The 23918-nt window shown below is 34.1% G+C and overlaps 1 protein-coding gene across 1 annotated transcript in view; it reads left to right on the top strand.

The window, feature by feature from the left end:
- Positions 1-23918, top strand: part of col12a1b (collagen, type XII, alpha 1b) — a 219651-nt gene that overhangs the window by 192515 nt on the left and 3218 nt on the right. The window contains exons 66-70 of the mRNA XM_056480643.1: positions 6127-6213; positions 9488-9541; positions 9607-9702; positions 14393-14446; positions 19208-19261. Coding sequence (XP_056336618.1) covers positions 6127-6213; positions 9488-9541; positions 9607-9702; positions 14393-14446; positions 19208-19261 — 345 coding nt within the window. The remainder of the gene's footprint in view (positions 1-6126; positions 6214-9487; positions 9542-9606; positions 9703-14392; positions 14447-19207; positions 19262-23918) is intronic.

The raw sequence follows: 23918 nt of genomic DNA, 5'->3' as shown, positions 1-23918 counted from the left end.
TTGTTAGCCATATCGATATCGATATCGGACGATAATTGTTATTTTTAATGTTGTCGGTATCGGTCTGATAACCTAATACAGTTCAGAGGCAAGTTTATTTATATAGCAAATTTCATACACAATGGTAATTCAAAGTGCTTTACATTAACAAGAATTTGCCTATTTTGCAGTCATGCAGAAATATATAGAATAAGTAATATTTATATTTATGGGCAGATATATCGGTTATTGGCCTCTAAATCTAAATACTTATCAGTTTTTGGTATGGAGAAAAATTCCAAAACGGTGACAGTAGTTATAGGGATGCTCGATATATCGCTAGTCATATCGGCAGATCATTCCTCATGTTATCGGTATTGGTCTGATGAAAACAAAATTAGGCCGATATCTTTAAGCCAATAAATTATGTATTATTTTCACTGGTTGATCCACTTTACGTCCTTGATGCCTGCCACTTTTATATAATTTTACTGAAATAGCTATTGCCTTTTAAATCTAAATACTTATCGGTTATCGGTATTCTGAAAAATTCCATATCAGTGTAGTTATAGGGATGCACTGTATATCATTTGGTAGCCTTATCGATATCAGCTGATAATTTTTAAAGTTATCGGTATCGGTCTGATGATAACAAAATTAGGCCGATATCTTTAAGCCAATAAATTATGTATTATTTTCACTGGTTGATCCACTTTACATCCTTGATGCCTGCCACTTTTATATAATTTTACTGAAATAGCTATTGCCTTATAAATCTAAATACTTATCGGTTATAGGTATTCTGAAAAATTCCATATCAGTGTAGTTATAGGGATGCACTGTATATCATTTGGTAGCCATATCGATATCGGCCGATAATTTTTAAAGTTATCGGTATTGGTCTGATGATAACAAAATTAGGCCGATATCTTTAAGCCAATAAATTATGTATTATTTTCACTGGTTGATCTACTTTACATCCTTGATGCCTGCCACTTTTATATAATTTTACTGAAATAGCTATTGCCTTATAAATCTAAATACTTACCGGTTATCGGTATCGGTATCGGTTTAAAGACACCAAAATTAAGCCGATATCTTTAAACCAATAAATGATGTATTATTTTCGCAGGTTGATCCACTTTTCATGCTTGATGCCTGCCACTTTTTTTTTTTTTACTGATATATTGATTTTGGATAATTAATTTTGGACTTTAGTCATGTATATCTCTTTTGTCAGGCAGTAGATTTTATTTACATAAAAGAAAGTTGACCATAGAAAAGAATAATTGATTAATAAAGTTCAGAGATCAAGGCAAGTTTATTTATATAGCACAGTTTGTACAAAAATGTTCGTTCAAAAAGTGCTTTACATTAACAAGAATAAATAAATGTTTATATCTATCGGCAGCTATATCGGCGATTGGCCTCCAAATCGTAATACTTATTGGTTATCGGCATTGAAACAAATTTCATATAGGTGCGTCTCTACAAGTCTAGTATTTAAAAAATCATGTTTAGAAACAAACTTACATATAAGGCATTTTAAAACAACTTTGAGGATTAAGATGTGACTACACATTCCTGTACTGAGCGCTTGCAAGTTACAACCTATCAGCTACATTCTGCATTAGGTTGTTTTAAAGCGAACTAGTACAATTAAAAATGGTTTGAACTCCGAAATGGCTATTGCATTTCACAAATAATGACAAAGAATTAAAGGTTCTGTTTTAACAGTTGTTAGTTCTGGCTTTTTGTTCCAATTTAAGAAAAAAAAACACTAAACCAGGGTTAGACAAAGGTGAAAAAAGCACCAAATGCTGGGTTAAATTTCAGGTATGGGTGACCCCTGAACCGCACTGTTTACGTCCCACATGCCTTTGATCACTGTGGCTTTGAGCAAAGCTTGTAACCCCAGACTGCTCCACAGGCTATCAAAATTAAAAACAAATGACGAGTAAATCGATTATCATACGCATATCCCTTACATCCACTCATTAGAGCTCTTAATATTCCATATGTTTCTGATGCATCCCTGTTGACCAGATTGAAACATGTTATTAGAGCATTTCCTTCTTTTGATCTGTCATTGTGTAAGCCCCTCCATGACATTTTGGTTTGTCAACAGCTGATGGGGTTTAAAAGACGTATTTCACTGTCACTCATTTGTGGTTTTTGGTTTTGGAGTGAGAACGAGTTAAACTCGAGCTGTCTGAATCCAAACCTCGGAACCAGCTGAGTCCAAACTCTTTATTATTCTTTTAGTCCTCCATAAGCAAATGATGAAATGCTTTGAATGTGCCTATGGTATTTCTGACAGTCAAAACACAAGAGGATTTAATCAGGACTGTTTAGCTGTGTGGTTTCTCCACACACCAAAGCCAGCGGAGGGCATCAGTTTGATTCAACATTCATATGGAGAAAATGCAGTGTTCCTAAATCTTCACAGCCACATCCCTGGTGTGCTATTTACGTTCAGTAGACTTTTCGATATGTACACTATCTGACAGAAGTTTTGTCACCTATCCAAGTTTTAGCAGCAACAAATAATAACTTGACTTCTAGTTGATCATTTGGTATCAGAAGTGGCTTATATAAAGGGCAAAGGCCTCTAGATTACGCTTATTTTACCAAAATAAAACATGATCATGCCTTGATTTTTAATGATTTAATTAGGACAGTGAAGTCTGACTTTGCCAAGTCAAAGGTCTTGTCATTAAACAGAAATAATGTCCAGTATAGAATATAAAGTCATGCTCCTGTGGAAAAAGAATGAATATTGTGTCTGACTCCATCATGAGCTTGGAGGACTGCATCCATACATCTCTGCAATGACTCAAAACACTTATTAATAAAGTCATCTGGAATGGCAAAGAAAGCGTTCCTGCAGGACTCCCAGAGTTCATCAAGATTCTCTGGATTCATCTTCAATGCCTCCTCCTCCATCTTACCTCAGACATGCTCAATAATGTTCATGTCTGTTGACTGGTCTGGCCAATCCTGGAGCACCTTGACCTTCTTTGCTTTCAGGAGCTTTGATGTGGAGGCTGAAGTATGAGAAGGAGCGCTATCCTGCTGAAGAAGTCACCCTCTCCTGTGGTTTGTAATGTAATGGGCAGCACAAATGTCTTGTTACCTCAGGCTGTTGATGTTGCCATCCACTCTGCAGATCTCTCACACGCCCCCATACTGAACGTAACACCAAATCATGATTTTTCCTTCACCAAACTTGACTGATTTCTATGAGAATCTTGGGTCCCTGCGGGTTCCAGTAGGTCTTCTGCAAAATTTGTGATGATTGGGATGCAGTTCAACAGATGATTCAGCAGAAAAATCCACCTTCTGCCACTTTTCCAAATGATCAACTAGAAATCAAGTTATTATTTATTGCTCTTACAAACGGAATTGATGACAAGACTTTTGTCAGGTAGTGAATGTACGTTTTACATCAAGTTTACAGAGTTATCTCTCTCACTGTACAATGACATCTGGATACATTTTGCAGAATATTAAATTTGAGTTTTTCAATTGAACGAAAAATCTAGTTTATTTTAACAATTTCTTGGCAATTATTTGAAAGATGTTCCAGAGGTTCCTGAGTCAGAACTGAGCCTTTAATTGTCATTTATAAGCGTAATAATAAAGCATAAATAGTGTTTTCTTTAAAGTATATGTGCTCACAAAATGGTAGAAATTGATGGAAATAAAGCATTTGTTAACATACAGGGTAACTATTACCATAGGCTCGAAAATCAAGATGTATAAAGGGCATCCGCAGTGTAAAACATATGCTAAAATAGCTGGCGGATCATTCCGCTGTGGCGACCGCTGATATATAAGGGACTAAGCCAAAGGTAAATGAATGAATGCTTAACAAACAAATGAGTTCAGATGCAAAAACTTTAAATTTCCATCGAAAATTACAATTTTTCTCGGCCTCCTTTGTTTATGTTGAGATATTTCACCAGGGCTCTGTTCTTCGTACCTCGCTTAAATGATCTAAGATGATTTGGCAGATCCTGGATCTTTTAATCTTGATAACTAATCTCTGGCTAATTTGGTTCTTCAAACAAGCTCACGAATCAGATTAAAATGTCTGGATGAACTTAAGATCTCTGCGTGTGCTGAGATCTCTGCGATAGATCTATCAATCCTCGAAATCATGATCAGCAATGCAGTGATTGGCTGACGGCACAGCTGCGTAATGACATCATCTGATTACTATTCAATTATCCATCTGAGCAAAATTACATCAAATTAGCAGTAAACGGTTTGTTAAATATGACACGCAATAACTTTCCACATTTGTTGTTGCTGCAGGCTTTACACTTTCATGTGTCAAGAGTATTCATCACGTATTTCAATGCATATCAATGTATTTAGTTATACAACTAGAGAAGATTTTCTTTATTATAGTAGCCTAGGCCTACTCAAGTTTTTTTTATCGGCGTAAGGAATAACTGCATAAATTAATTTTGCATCAAAAAAGCATTTTGATATCAGTGAAGTTGTCAAACACCGGCATAAGCGGTCAAAACACGTGCATGACTGCATAAATTATTATCCTTTTTTAAAAAAGTTTAATATCTAAAAAGATCATTTCATCAAATTTTCACTTTGAACCACCAGTGCAGATTGCATAAGTTTTATTAATATATATATTTTTTAACTTTTTAACTATATATATATATATATATATATATATATATATATATATATATATATATATATATATATATATATATATATATATATATATATATATAAATAGTTAAAAATATATATTTACTATTTTCCCAAGTGTGTATAACTACTGTAAGAAATGATCAACATTCGGTACATACTTTCAGTCTTATCAGTATTGCTTGAAAAGACCCGATCTATTCCTGTTTATATGAAATGAACCTGCTCCCACGCAGGTTTGAGCGACCAGATCTGTTGCTATGACAACATGTTTCAGATGAGTTTTGAAGAACAAAACGATTCTGGATCGTGTCAGATAGCTGAGTAATCCACATACGAAGAACGGACCCCAGGAAAAGGACTTATTCTTTGCCATAAAAGTGATGTTACTGAACATGCACACCGGAGCCTGATAAAAATACTCATTTTAGAGGAAAATTTCAGACGGCATTTCGAGTTTTTTGCATCTAAACTCTTCAAATATTCCACCATTTCAACCCACAATAACCAATCAAATCGCTAAGCTAATATTGAGCTTGGCATTTCGACAACTATGGTATTTGGTATTGGTATTTCCCAAAAAAGTTTTGTTATTTCTCATGTAAATTGAATATTCATACAGAGAGACTATTCGACTTACTTTCAATCATTTTAGTTTCCGAAAGTAATGCAAGCACTGGATCACACTCTGTGGCAGACCGCATAAATAACTCCATTTATAAAATGATTTGAACAGTTATTGTCCAAAAGCATGAATAGTAGAGTACAGTGTGGTGAATGTTTTTAGAAAAGTCAATAACTGATTTAAATAGAGCATTTCCATATTAAATTAGCCATGTATTATGTTTTCTTTAATAATAAATGCGGTTATACACAAAGATAAAACCGACTGCCCAACTTTTTTTCCTCTTGTAAAATCAATCCTACGGGGGTGGCACGGTGGCTCAGTGGTGTCACACTGTGACCGCACAGCAAGAAGGTCGCTGGTTTGAGTCCCGGCTGGACCAGTTGGCATTTCTGTGAGGAGTTTGCATGTTCTCCCCGTGTTGGCGTGGGTTTCCTCTGGGTGCTCCGGTTTCCTCCACAGTCCAAACACATGCGCTTGAACTGAATGAACTAAATTGGCCATAGTGTATATTTGTGTATGTGTGTGTGAATGTAAGAGTGTATGGGTGTTTGCCAGTTCTGGATTGCAGCTGGAAGGGCATCCACTGCGTAAAACATACAATACTCAGCAATTTGTTAGTTAATCCAAATGTATTAGAGACATAAGAAATATAGCAGCTTCTACATTTGATGTTAAATATATTAGTCTCATCATGTAACTGACCTGCTTTTAATCAACTTTACCTACTGTGTATACAAATAATTATTTTATTCTGGATTATAAGATCACAAGTAATTTATATATGCTGTTATATTTTGCTGTTTATTCTCACGTTTTTTGTTCTTGCTGTTATTCAGAGAGATGAATCCAAATGTCCAGCTCTTCCCAATGCATGCACATGCACCTCAGACAGTTCAGGACCCCAGGGGCCACAGGGGCCAGTGGTAAGTCAAATGAAGGAGGAAGGAATCTTTCTTGTTGAGTAATATTATCGTATCATTATTGTGTGTAATGAGTTAGACCACACAGAATCCACATATGCAGATTTCTGCAGATTTTAAACTGATCATTGAGTCTGTTTATTTACTTGAGTAAATGTGTGTAACTTTATATTCGTTCAGTTTTTCAGTAATGAATTTCAGTAATGTTAGTGACTGATATGAAAATGTTCGTTTGATTTATGTACAATACAGTTTGTACAGTAATATTTTCTGTCTTTTAGTATATATATTATATCAGAGAGTTTACCAAATAAGTGGATCTAATTGGATTTGCATTGTAAACATTAAATAAAAGTTTAAAATGTACACTGAAAAAAAAGTGTTGCATGCAAAACTGTTGCAAACAATTTATTTGTGTTGAATTTAAACAATCAAATTAAATTGAGCAATGTTCAACTTAATTTGTTTGTTTAAATTCAGCCCAAATAAATAGTTTACAACCACTTAATGTGAAAAAATTGAGTAAATCCAATGAATCATCTATGAATAATTTTTTTCATTGTATTATCTTTTATATTTTTATATTAACCTTTTGGTTTCGAGACTCCTTAAATCCTTCTGCTGAAATTCTGCACAGAAATGGTAATGAGTTATAAAGTAACTAGCTACTGTAATGAAATTACTTGTCCACTGAAAAATAAGGGGTTACTGTTCGTTTTTAGGTCATTGAATTACAGTTACTTACTGTATAATGTACAGTACTTGCCTTAAATACTGTGTTTTGATTCTGCTGTTCTGCATGAATCAATTCAGGGAAGCAGAGTAATTGTGTTTTTGTTAAACAGATATATTTAGCAAAAATAATGGTATTGTCAACTCATTTTCAAAGAAATTAGTCAATGATAATATATCAAATGTACCGTCATTGCTTTGAAAAGTAATCTTTTATACATAATATTGTTTTTCAGATGATATTGTTTAACTAAAACCATTTTATGTTTGTTATTACAAAGTTTTATCATTTTTAAGTTAAACTTAAAGCTCAGATTTGGTAAAATATTGTAGAAGTTTACTATTATAGAAGTTAAGTATAGAAAGAGTTATCTTTATATTGTGTGATATTTTAATTACAGTTAATTGTAATGTACCTCCCTTAAATGCTATTAAATAATTCTGCTTTTCTGTATAAATCAATTTAGAGAAGCAGAGTAATAGTGTTAAACAAATATATTTAGCAAAATAATTCTATTTTTTTATGGAGTTTGCATGTTCTCCCTTCGTTCGCGTGGGTTTCCTCCGGGTGCTCCGGTTTCCCCCACATTCCAAAAATATGCGGTACAGGTGAATTGGGTTGGCTAAATTGTCCGTAGTGTATGAGTGCGAATGAGTGTGTGTGCATCCGCTGTGTAAAACATGTGCTTGATAAGTTGGCGGTTCATTCCGCTGTGGTGACCCCGGATTAATAAAAAGACTAAGCCGATAAGAAAATGAATGAATGAATTGTGTTTTTACTAACTTTTAAAGAAATTGGTCAATGATAATATATATATTCAAAAGGTTCATTCATAAAGAGAGACTATTTGACTTACTTTCAATCATTTTAGTTTCCGAAAGTAAAGCAAGCACTGGATCACACTCTGTGGCAAACCGCATTAATATCTCCATTTATAAAATGATTTGAACAGTTATTGTCCAAAAGCATGAATAGCAGAGTACAGTGTGGTGAATGTTTTTAGAAAAGTCAATAACTGATTTAAATAGAGCGTTTCCATATTAAATTAGCCATGTATTATATGTTTTCTTTAATAATAAATGCGGTTATACACAATGATAAAACCGACTGCCCAACTTTTTTTCCTGGACCCCGGATTAATAAAGGGACTAAGCCAAAAAGAAAATGAATGAATTGTATTTTTTAACAAACCTTTAAAGAAATTGGTTAATGATAATATATATATATTCAAAAGGCTGCAATACCAAAGCTCCAAAAATGCCAGTTTATTAAATTATAAAGGCTGATACAACAGGTGTAACGTTTCGAGCACAGCGGCTCTTCATCAGACAGCGTTCATCGCAGTATGTTGCTCTTTTTTTTTTTATACACTTCCGGATCAAATAATGTTTAATTAAGTTTTTCTTTATGTGTGATGTATTATTAGGATTTGTTTTTGTATTTTCATTTTGAATATGTAAGTTGTGTATTTATAAATGTGTATTTTTCTATTTTTGTTGTGATAATGTATGAGATCATGTGATCAACAAAAGAGCAACAAACTGCGATGAACACTGTCAGCTCGAAACATTACATGCCTTGCATCAGCCTTTTTAATATAATAAATTGGCATTTGTTTGGAGCTTTGGTGCACCCATTTAAAGTGATGTGCATGCTTTTGTTCATTTCTTCAATGATAATATACGAAATTCATTCTCAAAGCTTTAAAAAGTTAAATGTTTTATATATAATATTAACTCTTTTTTTAGCGTATATTGTTTGTTAGCTAAAAAAATATTTTAAAAGTATTACAATTTTTGGCTCCACTTTGTATTAAGTGCCCTTAACTACTCTGCACTTGCATCAAAATGTAAATGCAATGTACTTATTTTGTTTATAATGTATTGCAGAACACTTCTGGGGCTAATGATGTGGGATATGGGTAGGGTTTGGGACAGGTTTGGTGGTATGGCTAGTTTTTAGGATGGATTAAAGTGTAAGGTATGGTCAAGAGTGTATTTAGTATGCATGGTAAATCATAAGTACATTGTAAAAACATGTATTTGCGCAAAAGTACATTGTAACAAATTATTAATTTCAGTGTAAGTACATATTAGTTAAGGACACTTGATATAAAGTGGGACCCAGTTTTGAATAAAACTTAAAGGGCAGATTTGAATATTATATTAAGTTATTATTAAGTTAAAGAGCTTAATTTATATTGTATTGCGATTTATAGGGATTTTAATTCAGAAATAAATTTTAGTTTCAGTCTTCGTAGTTAGAAACGTAGTTTTAATAACATTTTAATGATGTAATTAGTTGCTTTTTTAAAAGTAAATTACCCAATTTATGATTTACCTCAATGCCACTGTAATTTAAATTAATATTAATTGTTAACATACTGTATTTACTCTGTAATCCATTTTCTTTGTTATACGTAGTCATTTTTTGGCCCTTCAGTAATGCTTTTTATATATTAATCCATCAACTTAAATTCATAATAAACATGTTTACATTATTTCTGGATGTATCGACTAACCTCTGTAATTTCTTGTTTCCTAGGGTGCTCCTGGAAGCAAAGGACCACGAGGAGAGAGAGGAGAGCCTGGTCAAGTTGTGAGTAACTACATTATATTTATCAATTGCATGTGCAAGTACACTGACACTGCTTGTTCCCTCAGGGTCCCGTCGGCACACGTGGAGAGATGGGAATGCCGGGTCCAATGGGTCCTCCAGGACCACAGGGCCCAAGTGGACGCTCTATCCCTGGTGAAGCTGTAAGTCCATCTCAGTTTTCATCAAACCACCATTGTCTCCTCACACAGTCGGATGTCAGTAGTCGAACGTAAATCCCTCCGCACACCAAACAGGGATTATTCAGGCTATTTATTATAGATGTGGCGGAGGCATAATTATGGCAGCGAGCTCCAGATTCAGCATTCCTCCGTGTCTGGGGGCTTTACACTCATCAGAGCACTTAAAACCGCCTGATCCTGCTGCTAGCTCACAAATCTCTCTGGATTTACTCCCCTCTCGGTTTCAGCTGCTGTGTTTTAGTGCTGTTTGCAAGCAATCACTGTTATTATTGCTCATACTTGGGTTAAGAATTTGAGGCAAACCAAAAAGACTAAGTGTTAAACGTCTGAGTGTAACTTGCTCTGTTTGAGTGAAAGCTTAAATCTTCTGGCTTAATGGGTGGCGAACTGTTTAGCACAGCATGATATGGCGAACCATCTGTTATTGCAATATTACACGAAAGGTTGGATTTAATTAAATTGAAAAAGAAATACATGTATATATGCAGAAAAAATACTGTAATAAAGCTGCTGTAAAAATATGTTTAAAAAAACTCTTTAACAATAAGTGTCCTTAATATACAGTATACGGTGAAATTTACTTTGCCGGAATTCCCTGCATGACACTTATGACACTGCATGACAACTGTTATTGACATTACTATGGTTCTCGAGTTATGCACATAGTTTTCTTATTGACTTTCTTATACACACCTGATTAGGGTTGTGTTTTTGTCTGTGAAACAAAGTCAAGTTGTGTATATTGGTGTATGACAAAAAAATATTGGTGTATGACAAAAAAAATGTACAAACTATTGTAGGCTGAAGCGTGTATTTCCAGAGAGCCTGTGTTATATTATTCACTTAACAATAGTCACAATACAAAATATTAGTGTGATTTTAATTCCAGTTTTTCACGCAGATGCACTCTTCAAACAAGATCACCCCAATCTCTCAAGAATGATTATTGATTTCCAAGTTTGATCTCCAGTCATCTGGGGCAGATTTCAGTGTTTATTCCTGTATTGATGTGTTCCCATTACAATGTCAGGTTTTTTCAATATCGTGCAGCCCTAGTGTTGATATTTTACTCAGAAATCCACATGATTTGGAGTTTTGTGTGAAAGACATGCACAAATCACTTGGTAACTCTTGAATATTTGTTGTTTACCAATATGAGTCCACACTAAAAAATGCTGGGTTATTTCAACTCAAATCTGAGTGTATTAGGGACTAATCCTAATTTTTAAAATTAAATTAATAGGACCAAATTAAACCCAATGTTTGGGTTAATCCATATTTTACCCAATTTGGGTTTAAATAACCCAACATTTCTTAGTGTGTAAGAATTGTTTCATATGTCATTACACTAGTGGCCTGCAAATGATCTGCTTCTGAAATTTGGTTAAAGTTTCACTAATGTGACTGCACCTTTATAGTGAAATTATATAAATTCTGCAGACTTAAAGGCCTTGATAATAACTGTAAAGATAACCATATTAGTGCTAGAGTGCTAATAAAAAAGGACAATTTTGGCCATATCTCCTAGACTCTTTGTTGTAGACTGAAAAATAGACTTTACATATTTGAAATCCTTGGGTCACCGCGAGCAAAAGTGCACAACAATCGTCATACCCCGCAAAAATCTATACCTTTACTCACATTACACCCTGCTTTCAAAAGACCTCAGGGATAAAGTTGTAGAAAGGCACAAGTATGGGAAGACTACAAAAAACATTTATAATTCTTTGAATCAAATTAATAGGACCAAATGAAACCCAATGTTTTGGTTAGTCCATGTTTTACCCAATTTGGGTTTAAATAACCCAGCATTTCTAAGAGTGCTAAAATATATAAAAATGGACTCTTTTGGCCATATCACCTAGACTCTTTACATATTTTAAATCCCTGGGTCACCCCGAACACACGTGTACAACAATACTTGAAGTTCTGTTGTTTATCAGTATGAGTAAGAATCGATTCATACATCACTACGCTAGTGGCCGGCATTACACTGCTTTCAATCAAACCATTAACTTAACATTCACCATCATTTGAAATCCTACTTTTGTAAGCTAGCTGTAGGTTTTCACTTAGTCTTAATAAAACTGTCTAAAATCATATTGTTTAATGTTAATTAAAGTAGTTAGAGACTTCTTAATTGATACAGTGCCTATAGAAAATCACCATACCCTGAGAAAATCTATACCTTTACTCACATTACAACCTGCTTTCAAAAGACCATCGGGTTGCCAGTTGTTGATAGGCACAGGTATGGGAAGACTACAAAAAACATTTAAATGTTTTTAAATTAAATGAATAGGACCAAATTAAACCCAATGTTTGGGTTGCTTCAATTTTTACACAATTTGGATTTAAATAACCCAGCACTTCTAAAAGGGCTAATATATTAAAAATAAATAGTCTCTTTTGGCCAAATCTCCTAGACCAGGGGTGCCCGAACTCGGTCCTGGAGGGCCGGTGTCCTGCAGAGTTTAGTCCCAACCCCAACTAGACACACCTGAACCAGCTAATCAAGCTCTTACTAGGTATACTACAAACTTCCAGACAGGTGTGTTGAAGGAAGTTGGAGCTAAAATATAGAGGGCACCGTCCATCCAGGACAAAGTTTGGGCACCCCTGTTCTAGACTCGTTACATATCTGAAACCCTTGGGTCACCCAGAGAAAATGTGCACAACACTTGAAATTTTGTTGTTTACCAATCTGAGTAAGATTGGATTATAAATCATTACGCTAGTGGCCGGCATCACACTGCTTTCAATCAAGCCATTAATTAAACATTCACCATCATTTGAAAATTATTCTTCTGTAAGCTAGCTGTAGGTTTTTCTCTCAATCTTAATAAAACTGTCTAATATCATATTGTTCAATGTTGATTAAAGTAGTTAGAGACTTCCTAATTGATACAGTGCCTATAGAAAATGATGTTATCGCATGATGCCTTGTGAATATCGATAACTTTACTTACATTACACCCTGCTTACAAAAGTTGGAGAAAGGCACAGGCTAGTAGAGGAGACTACAAAAACATTTCAAAGGCTGGAAAAGTTATTTGGAAGGTGATTTGATTTCAGGCTGTATGACAAATAAAGTCATTATTTCAAAGGGGTATGATGGTTTTCTATAGGCATGGTAAATAAGTCGTTATATATAATTAAACGTTTGAACATTGAAATGTATTTTTAGCATTTTTGATATGAACCTCCATTTCTATTGAAGAGACTCAAACCATGTTAGGAACCCAATCATCCAGAACATATACTGCTGCAATTATTTACACCATTTTAGTTTAGTTTAGTTTAGTTTTTGTTTTGTTTTGTTTTGTTTTGTTTTGTTTTGTGTTTTTTTTTTTTTTTTTTTTTTGTTTTTTTGTTTTTGTTTTGTTTTGTTTTGTTTTGTGATTTGTTTTGTTTTTTGTTTTGTTTTGTGTTTTGTTTTTTGTTTTGTGTTTTGTTTTGTTTTTTGTGTTTTGTTTTGTGTTTTGTGTGTTGTTTTGTTTTGTGTTTTGTTTTGTTTTGTTTTTTGTGTTTTGTTTTGTTTTTTGTTTGACTACAAAAAAAAAAAAAAAAATTATTTCAGGCGGTATGACAAATAAATTAGCTTACAACCCTAAAACATTTGAACCCGGTTTTGCTGCTTGCAGCTATATATTTTTAGCATTTTTAATATGAACCACCGTTTCTATTGAACAAGACACAAACCATGTTAAGAAATCCAATCATCCAGAACATATACTGCTGCAATTATTTACACCATTTTTGTTTAGTTTAGTTCTGTCTTGTTTTGTTTTGTTTTGTTTGACTACAAAACAAAGCTTACAACCCTAAAACATTTGAACCCGGATTTGCTGCTTGCAGCTATATATTTTTTGCACTTTTAATATGAACCGCCATTTCCATTGAAGAAGACACTCAAGCAATATTAAGAAACCTAATCATCCTAAACATACAGTTGAAGTCATTATTATCCCCCTGTTTATTTTTTGCCCAATTTCTGTTCAATGGAAAGAAGATTAACTAATTTCTAATTTCTATTTTTATTATCTTTGCCATGATGACAGTACATAATATTTTACTAGATTTTTTAAAGACACTAGTATTCGGCTTAAAGTGATATTTAAATGCTTAACTAGGTTAATTAGGCAGGTTAGGGAAATTATGCAAATCATTGTATAACAGTAGTTTGTTCTGTAGACAATCAGAAAAAAATATTGCTTAATGGGGCTAATAATTTGACCTTGAAATGTTTTTTAAAAAAATTTAAAACTGCTTTTATTCTAGCCGTAAAAAACAAAACAAAAAGGACTTTCTCCAGAAGAAAAAATATTATAGGAAATACTATAAAAATTCCTTGCTCTGTTAAACATCATTTGGGAAATATTTGAAAAAGAAAAAAAAAAAAATCACAGGAGGGCGAAAAATTTGGACTTCAACTGTATACTGTCTCAATTATATACCAATGCCTTGGCATCCTCTATAAATATACTTTTCCATCTTTTTTGTTTTGTTTTTAGAGTAAGACAATCTCTCAGATCACTCATGCCTTGTTCTCTGACCTGATATATAGTTTCGTTTTTGTTTTGTTCTCATTGAAGCTTCTTACCAAGAATTTGGACCCTCTTTTGACAGCCCTTTTCCTTTCTTCACACAGGGTCGTCAAGGTCCGAAGGGGGATCCAGGCGATGCTGGCTTACCTGGACAGAAAGTAAGTGTTTCTCTGGACAGCAGCCGAGTGTTAGGGGGAAACAGGAGGATTATTCTCTCTCTGCTACCTCTCTGGACCCACTCCATGTGGCAAACGTTAGATCATAACTCAGGAGGGGGGAATGCTGGGAGAACAATAGTTGTAGATCACGCCACCAGATCAAATGTAGGTTGTGGCTGTAATTTAGCCCAGTTCCTAATCAGTGCCACTTAGTGGTTCTCCAATTAACTCGTTTTTGTTGGACTGTTTGGAGCTGGAGCTTTTCTGGAAGGGGAATTACGTCATTGAGTTTTGGTTTTGTAGAGATAGCAGGTACACTTTAAAAAAACTGAGTAAAGCTATTGTTTTTAAAGTGATTAGTTGATTTTATCTAATAAAGTGAGTAAACAAATTGTCTTAAAATTATTAAGTAAAGCAATTATGTGCATAATTATGAAAATTGGCAGCACAGTGGCTCAGTGGTTAGCACTGTTCCTCACAGCAAGAAGGTCGCTGGTGGTTGGTGTTTCTGTGTGGAGTTTGCATGTTCTCCCCATGTTGGCGTGGGTTTCCTCCAGGTGCTTCGGTTTCCCTCAGTCCAAACGCATGCGCTATAGGATAATTGTATAAACTAAATAGGCTGTAGTGTGTGTATGTAAATGCGATAGTGTATGGGGGTTTCCCAGTACTGGGTTGCGGCTGGAAGGGCATCCACTGCGTAAAACATATGCCGGAATAGTTGGTGGTTCATTCCACTGTGGCAACCCCTGATAAATAAGGGACTAAGCTGAAGGAAAATGAATATATGAATTATAAAAATGAAGATAAGTCAAAGTTACAAAGGATTACTCATTTTTTAAAGTTCAACTTGTTGCTTTTAAGACAACAGGTTTACTCCCTTTATTTAAATAAAGTAATTAATCGCATTTACAGTGTATTATCTTATGCAAGAGATGTGAAGGGTGGTTTAAATTGTTTTGAGTTGCACTATATATTGTAAAGGATTTTTTTAACTATATGATTTTATTATATAGTTATATTAAGCTATATTATTATTATTATTATTATTATTATTATTATTATTTATATTAAGGAGATGTTTAGCAGAATGCTTAGTGATCTCTAAAATCATTTAGACTCAAATGACACATCATAAACGTCCACACGGCTTAATACAGTAGTTCACCCAAAAATTAATATTTACTCATTAAATGAACATTGAATACAATTTACTACCCCCCTCAAGTGATTTCATACCTTTATGAGTTTCCTTTTTCGATTGAACACAAAATAAGTTATTGGGAAACCTGAAACCATTGACTTCCATAGTAAGATAAACAAATACTATAGAAGTCAATGGTTTCAGGTTTGCAACATTTTTCAAAATAACTTCTTTTGTGTCCAACAGAATAAAAAGAAACTCAAACAGGTTTGTGACAAGTGAAAGTTGTTCAGTTTTGGGTGAGCTATCCCTTTCAGCACTAAATGTAATAACTTTCAATAATGCTCTATTTTTTCTGATTGCCTTACATAATTTAGGACCATTAAGATTTGTTTTATAAATCTGCAGCTAAAGGCAAAATCATTAGTCAATTTCCTTTTTCCAAATATTTTCCAAATGCTGTTTAACAGAGATTTTTAGACTAGTTATTAAACATAATAGCTTTAATAAATCATTTATTTATTCTTTTTTCCATGATGATTATTTTGCAGGATCATGAAATGTATTCTAAACACTTTACTAGATTGATTAGGTTAACTATAGGCAAGTTAGGTTAATTAGGAAAATCATTGGATAACAGTGGTTTGTTCTGTAGCCAATCGAATAATAATGATAATTTGAAATTGAACAATAAATAAATAAAAATGATATGTTTCATCATATTTCACCATCAGTCTTTTTCTATATATAGAAATGTCTTTATACAGTTGAAGTCAGAATTATTAGGCCCCCTGAATTATTAGCCTCCCTGTTTTTTTACCCAATTTCTGTTTAACAGAGAGCAGATTTTTTCAACACATTTCTAAACATAATAGTTTTAATAACTCATCTCTAATAACTGATTTATTTTATCTTTGTCATGATGACAGTAAATAATATTTGGCTAGATAATTTTCAAGACACTTCTATACAGCTTAAAGTGACATTTAAAGGCTTAATTAGGTTAATTAGGTTAACTAGGCAGGTTAGGGTAATTATGCAAGTTATTGTATAACGATGGTTTGTTCTGTAGACTATCGAAAATAAATATAGCTGAAAGGGGATAATAATTTTGACATTAAAATTGCTTTTAAAAAAATTAAAGCTGTTTTTATTCTAGCTGAAATAAAACAAATAAGACTTTCTCTAGAAGAAAAAATATTATCAGACATACTGTGAAAATTTCCTTGCTCTGTTAAACATCATTTGGGAAAAAATTAAAAAAGAAAAAAAATTCAAAAGTGGGCTAATAATTCTGAATTCAATTGTATATCTTTATATATACAATTATATATATATATAATGTTTATACGTATATAACTTGAGGGGGCTAATAATATTAACCTTAAAAAAATTACTTTCTCTTGAAGAAGAAATAAAACTGGAAATATATGAACTTTTTCTTGCATTACTCAAGTTCAAAATCACTTGGGAGATTTATTATTATTATGAAAAATAAATAAATATTCATAAGGGGGCTAATCATTTTTCATTCAACTATGTATACAGTCAAGACCAAAATTATTCACACCCCTATATATGTATATACAGTTGAAGTCAGAATTATTAGCCTCCCTGTTTTTTTCCCCAATTTCTGTTTAATGGAGAGAAGATTTTCTCAGCACATTCCTAAACATAATAATTTTAATAACTCATTTCTAATAACTGATTTATTTTATCTTTGCCATGATGACAGTAAATAATATTTGACTAGATATTTTTCAAGACACTTCTATACAGCTTAAAGTGACATTTAAAGGCTTAACTAGGTTAATTTGGTTAACTAGGCAGGTTAGGGTAATTAGGGCAATTAGGTAATTATTGTATAACGATGGTTTGTTCTGTTGACAGTGGGAAAAAATAGCTTAAAGGGGCTAATAATTTTGACCAAAAAAATGCTTTTATTCTAGGTGAAATAAAGCAAATAAGACTTTCTCCAGAAGAAAAAAATACTATCAGACATACTGTGAAAATTTCCTTGCTCTGTTAAACATCATTTGGGAAATATTTAAAAAAAATTAAAAAGGGGGCTAATAATTCTGACTTCAACTGTATGTGTGCTATATTCGGATTTAAATATCAGATTAATTTAGTACTAAGTAATATAACTGTGAGTTACATATTATGTTGGATAAGTTGGCGGTTCGTTCCGCTGTGGCGACCCCAGATTAATAAAGGGACAAAGCTGAAAAGAAAATGAATGAATGAATGAATCACTTTAGGGTGGCACAGTCTCAGTGGTTAACACTGTCGCCTCACTGTAAGAAGGTTGCTGGTTTGAGTCCTGACTTGGCCAGTTGGCATTTCTGTGTGGAGTTTGCACATTCTCCCTGTGTTGGTGTGTGTTTCCTCCGGGTGCTCCGGTTTCCCCCACAGTCCAAACACATGCGCTATAGGAGAATTGGATCAACTAAATTGGCTGTAGTGTATGAGTGTGTGTGTGTGAATAAGAGTGTATGGGTGTTTCCCAGTACTAGGTTGCGACCGAAAGGGCCTCCGCTGCGTAAAACATATGCTGGAATAGTTGGTGGTTCATTCCACTGTGGCGACCCCTGATAAATAAGGGAATAAGCTGTAGGAAAATGAATAAATCACTGTTCAATGTGACTTGAAAGCTGCAAAACGAGATAATAACTAACGAATAAGTAACTTTAATTTCTATTAATAATTATAGTCTGTTTCCCAGTGCTGGGATGCAGCTGGAAGGGCATTCGCTGCATAAAGCATATGCTGGATTAGTTGGCGGTTCATTCCACTGTGGCAACCCCTGATTAATAAAGAGACTAAGCCGAAAGGAAAATGAATGAATTACAGTCTGTTTATATAGTTAGTCAGTTTATATACTGTATGATGTCTGAAGGGCTCATGTACTTCATTTATATAGATTTTTCTCAATTGTCAAACATGAAAGCCTCCATTATTAAAACAGATGAACACTTCATCTACAAAACGCTTGGAAGATTTACAGGGCGATTATGATTATAAGACAAATCAGATCATTCACAGAGCAAACACAGAAGTGAACGCTAATGCGAGGCAACAACTTGTTCCTGAGAACAAAAAAACATTGGCAGCATTCAGCAGATCCTGTTTAAAAGCAGACGAGACGTTTATTTGACTTAATTAACCAATTAAAAAGTGAACGGAGGCTGGGGGTTGTTGTGATTGGGCAGCGTTGTGATTTTGTAAGTCCTCCAGGATGAACTGTGTGATGCTGGATCAGTCTTAATGAAGAGGCGCGCAGGTGAAGGAGCTGCTATAACAACATGCATTTAATGACTTGCAGAGTATGCAGCCGGGGTTTATAACGGCCAGTAAAACGGATCTGGAATATATTAAGTGCCCTGTAAATCTAATGCCAAGACATCAAAGGAGACGCAGCATTGACAATGAGAATAAAAGCCAGCTAGAACGAAACGGAGGGATGTGTTGTGTGTTGAGGGGAATCGCTTGTGTAAAGTAGAGTTTCGTTTGTTTGGTCGGAGGTAAGCGACCTGTGCTAATGTGAAACCGGTGTGAGGCTCTGGCAAGTGAGATTGTTGCTTTAAGCTTCTTTTTTTTCCCTCCATTCTTTCTCTAAGGGTCCACCAGGACCGACTGGTGCCATCGGGCCTATCGGACCAGCTGGAATACGGGTGAGTGAACACATGTTAGTTGGAATCTCTGAAAAATGGCACTGAATGATTTGTTGTCATATGTCACTCCATTTCCTGGTGTTGGGTTGCAGTTGGAAGGGCATGTGTAAAACATATGCTGGATAAGTTGGCGGTTCATTCCTCTGTGGCGACCCCTGATTAATAAAGGGACTAAGCTGAAAAGAAAATGAATGAATGAATGAATGTCACCCCAAAAATGAAAGACAAGAACTATGCTATGACTCTAATTACATTGTTTACATAAGTCTAGCTCATACCAAACATTATCAAAGTCCATATGTAATATATTAGTTTCAGCTACCTTTATATATATATATATATATATGGATATACAGTGGGGGAAATAAGTATTGAACACGTCACCATTTTTCTCAGAAAACATAATTCTAAAGCTGCCATTGACTTAAAATTTTCACCAGATGTTGGTGACAACCAAAGAAATCCATATATGCAAAGAAAACAAAACTAATTAGTTTACAAATGAAGTTGTGTGTAATAACATGAAACGACACAGGTAAAAAGTATTGAACACATGAAGAAAGGGAGGTGTAGAAAGGCAGTGAAAGCCCAGACAGCAGCTGAAATCTCTCAGTAGTTCTTTAGCAAGCCTCTGCCCTTCTTCAGTGTGAATGAATATCAGCTGCCTCAGTCCAACATCTACTTTAGCAGGATGATGAAGATGAAACCAGGGTGGACATTTCAGCTAGACAATGGTCCAAAACACAGCCAAGGAAACTCTCAAATGCTTTCAGAGAAAGAAAATCAAGCTGTAGAATGGCCCAGCCAATCCCCTAATCTAAATACAAAAGAGAATACAAAATAATGCTCAGATATAAAAGACGAGACCCACAGAACCATCAAGATTTTACACTCTGTTGCAGGGTTGCACGGTTTACCGGTAATATGGTAGTACTATGGTTCCAAAATACTGGCGATGCCACTGTAGTTTGTAAACCGTAATATTGTCATTAAAGGTCTATATACAATAGATAATGTTGCATGTGGAAAAAGTCACTAAAATGCTCACACATTTGGGCAACAATGGAACGTTTTATTTTAATAGTCCGAGGATCCCTTTAAGGTTGCAAGCTTTCTGATGTTTTCTGACGTTTCGAACGCACATCTGAATCATTACATTTCTGTTCCTCTCAATATGATTTAGTAACTACAACAACCGTGATAATCTCTTAAAAAGAACGACTCACAAAGATTGTTGGATAGTTAAGACTGAAAAAAAAATAATAATAGATGAAAAACCCAAAATAGCGACAGAAAACATTGAAACTATTATTGACCACTCATATAGCCCTAATTTTGTTGGGAAAATGCTTTTTGTAACAAATTTTTTTCTAATTTGTATCTTTATTTTAATGTATTTTTTGTTGTTCAGTTATCAACAAAATAAAAATAATGAATACATTTTAGGTGAAGTGAATTAGGGAATTATGAATTAAATTCCAGACCTATTATAACATGTAAAATATAGTATTTCTGACATTTTTCTTTATAATTTAAGTTATGAATTGCAGTATCGCAATACTACGTGGCATCGTGATACTTAAGCTGATGTAGTATTGCAAGGTGTTGCAAAGCTGGATTTATACTTTCGCCTGGCGCCGTATCGCAGACCTCCACTGACTGCGCGCACCTCGCGAAATGGTCGCTTTTATACTTGCCACGTTTGCCATTGTGATATTCTTTAAAAGGACAGGGGGCGGTCAAGAGCAAATGACCGTAAAGACAGATGGATAAACAGTGAAGTAGAACGTTTACAGAACTAGGTCATATCATTAATATTATTGAAGATTTTAGCTAATTATTTTAGTATTTTTATAAATTAATGATTATAAAGATTTTTATAAACATTCAAGATTTTTTTTATCAAACTTTGATGCATCACTTGCTTTTGTTGTATATCTCGGACAGTTTTACCTATTAAAGTTTATTAAAATATCATAATGAGAGGAGAACATGAGTTGCTCTACAAATATATATTTTATCATGGCAAGAAAAAAAAGGACACTTACTAATAAGATGTTTTTTTGTTTTTTTTAAAATTTAGTTTCTGTCCTATACTTATGCTAAAAAGACAATAATGGTCCAACATTCCTGACCATTATCACCAATAAAGCCTAGAAAAACAGGGCATCAGTATATTTTAAACCGATAGGTTCAAATATTCCCTTCCAGTTATCAAAGTAATAATTTGTTCCTTAATTTTAGTGTTGTAACTATTTAATTGTTTTAAATTTAAAATTGTAATAAATACTTCAGTGTAAACCTATGACTGATGGAAAAACAGATTTCTGTAAGTGTGTACATGGGTCTCCACTTTTGCCATAGCCTCTTTTGTCTAACAAACGTATCCCTCAGGTTTTTCCCAAACTTTTTAACAAAAACTTTCCTCCTTTCCAGTGGCTGTTACAAGAATTATTGATCAGTTGGCTACAGTATCTCTATGATCATGGATGATAAAGGTGTCTGTACAGGTGTACCTGTTTCATATTCAGCTCAAATGCATTGCGTGTGACTTCATTCTCCATATGAGAGACTCGTTTAAGCTAAAGCCTTTTATATAAAATACATTTCAGTAGTTCAGCACTTTCTCCTCGTCTCATTAAATTGTTATTAGACATAACCCATTTATCATGATTTTTTCTGGGTTGTTTTATTTTTCTGTTTGTATTGGTTATGTTTTTACCTAAATTTGGTTCAATTCCATGTCAGCAGCCCCTTCAGAAATATTATTCCCAGGAAAAGGACTTGTTCAATACTTCTTTCCCCCACTGGAGCTGTTTATTAAACAGTTTTGTTTAATATTGGAATATATATTGTCTGTATTAATTGTGAAATAGATAAAAATATTCATTTTGCTGAGCACTGAACACGAACAATAGCACCATTAAAGCTGGACATTATTATTGTCATTGATAATTCTGATTATTGCTACTTTTAAATTAGCTTTATATGTAATAGAGTTGTTATTGTGAATTATGGGTTACTGCTAAACTTATTTTTAATAAAAATTTTACAGTCTCAACAGCCTCTCAATAGCTCGTGAAATATTAAGACAATCATTTTCATCAAGCGGTGAAACCCAAAGCCATGGTGCATTTGTTATTTACTTGGCGGACTTTGTGAGTGGATAAACTGAACGCTTCACTAGTGAAAAAACAGTTAAACAGAGCATCTGCAGCGTGAGGATAAAGAACGCACCTCCTCCGTTCAACCTCTTTACTTTCTCTTTACTTTACTCCTTTACTTTTGTGGAGTGAGGAAACGGTGGAACCTCACTACAGGATGTATTGCTGTACATCCTGTGTGTATTAAGCAATGTGTAAGTGTTGGACTTTAGACCTGCTCTCAGCTGGTCAATTGCGCAGTCTTAATTTAGTTTCTCAAAATAGCAATGTGCCAACAATGTCCCTTAACACACCTCCTTTCTAGACCAGAACACCCCTGAGTCCACAAAGCAGCGCAAGTGGATTTACTATTTAAACAACGTGGCATAAAGCGGGAAAATTATGGTTGCGCTGGTCTAAAAATAGTAAAAAATCTTGGTTCAATTCCATGTCAGCAGCCCCTTCAGAAATATTATTCCCAGGAAAAGAACTTGTTCAATACTTCTTTCCCCCACTGGAGCTGTTTATTAAACAGTTTTGTTTAATATTGGAATATATATTGTCTGTATTAATTGTGAAATAGATAAAAATATTCATTTTGCTGAGCACTGAACACGAACAATAGCACCATTAAAGCTGGACATTATTATTGTCATTGATAATTCTGATTATTGCTACTTTTAAATTATCTTTATATGTAATAGAGTTGTTATTGTGAATTATGGGTTACTGCTAAACTTATTTTTAATAAAAAATTTACAGTCTCAACAGCCTCTCAATAGCCTGTGAAATATTAAGACAATCATTTTCATCAAGCGGTGAAACCCAAAGCCATGGTGCATTTGTTATTTACTTGGCGGACTTTGTGAGTGGATAAACTGAACGCTTCACTAGTGAAAAAACAGTTAAACTGAGCATCTGCAGCGCGAGGATAAAGAACGCACCTCCTCCGTTCAGCCTCTTTACTTTCTCTTTACTCCTTTACTTTTGTGGAGTGAGGAAACGGTGGAACCTCACTACAGGATGTATTGCTGTACATCCTGTGTGTATTAAGCAATGTGTAAGTGTTGGACTTTAGACCTGCTCTCAGCTGGTCAATTGCGCAGTCTTAATTTAGTTTCTCAAAATAGCAATGCGCCAACAATGTGCCTTAACACACCTCCTTTCTAGACCAGAACACTCATGAGTCCACAAAGCAGCGCAAGTGGATTTACTATTTAAACAACGTGGCATAAAGCGGGAAAATTATGGTTGCGCTGGTCTAAAAATAGTAAAAAATCTTGGTTCAATTCCATGTCAACAGCTCCTTCAGAAATATTATTCCCAGGAAAAGGACTTGTTCAATACTTCTTTCCCCCACTGGAGCTGTTTATTAAACAGTTTTGTTTAATATTGGACTATATATTGTCTGTATTTATTGTGAAATAAATAAAAATATTCATTTTGCTGAGCACTGAACACGAACAATAGCACTATTAAAGCTGGACATTATTATTGTCATTGATAATTCTGAT

This window comes from Danio aesculapii, chromosome 20, assembly GCF_903798145.1.
Source record: "Danio aesculapii chromosome 20, fDanAes4.1, whole genome shotgun sequence".
Classification (NCBI taxonomy): Eukaryota; Metazoa; Chordata; class Actinopteri; order Cypriniformes; family Danionidae; genus Danio; species Danio aesculapii.
The sequence above is the reverse complement of the archived record's forward strand: the minus strand, read 5'-3'. Positions and strand labels throughout refer to the sequence as shown.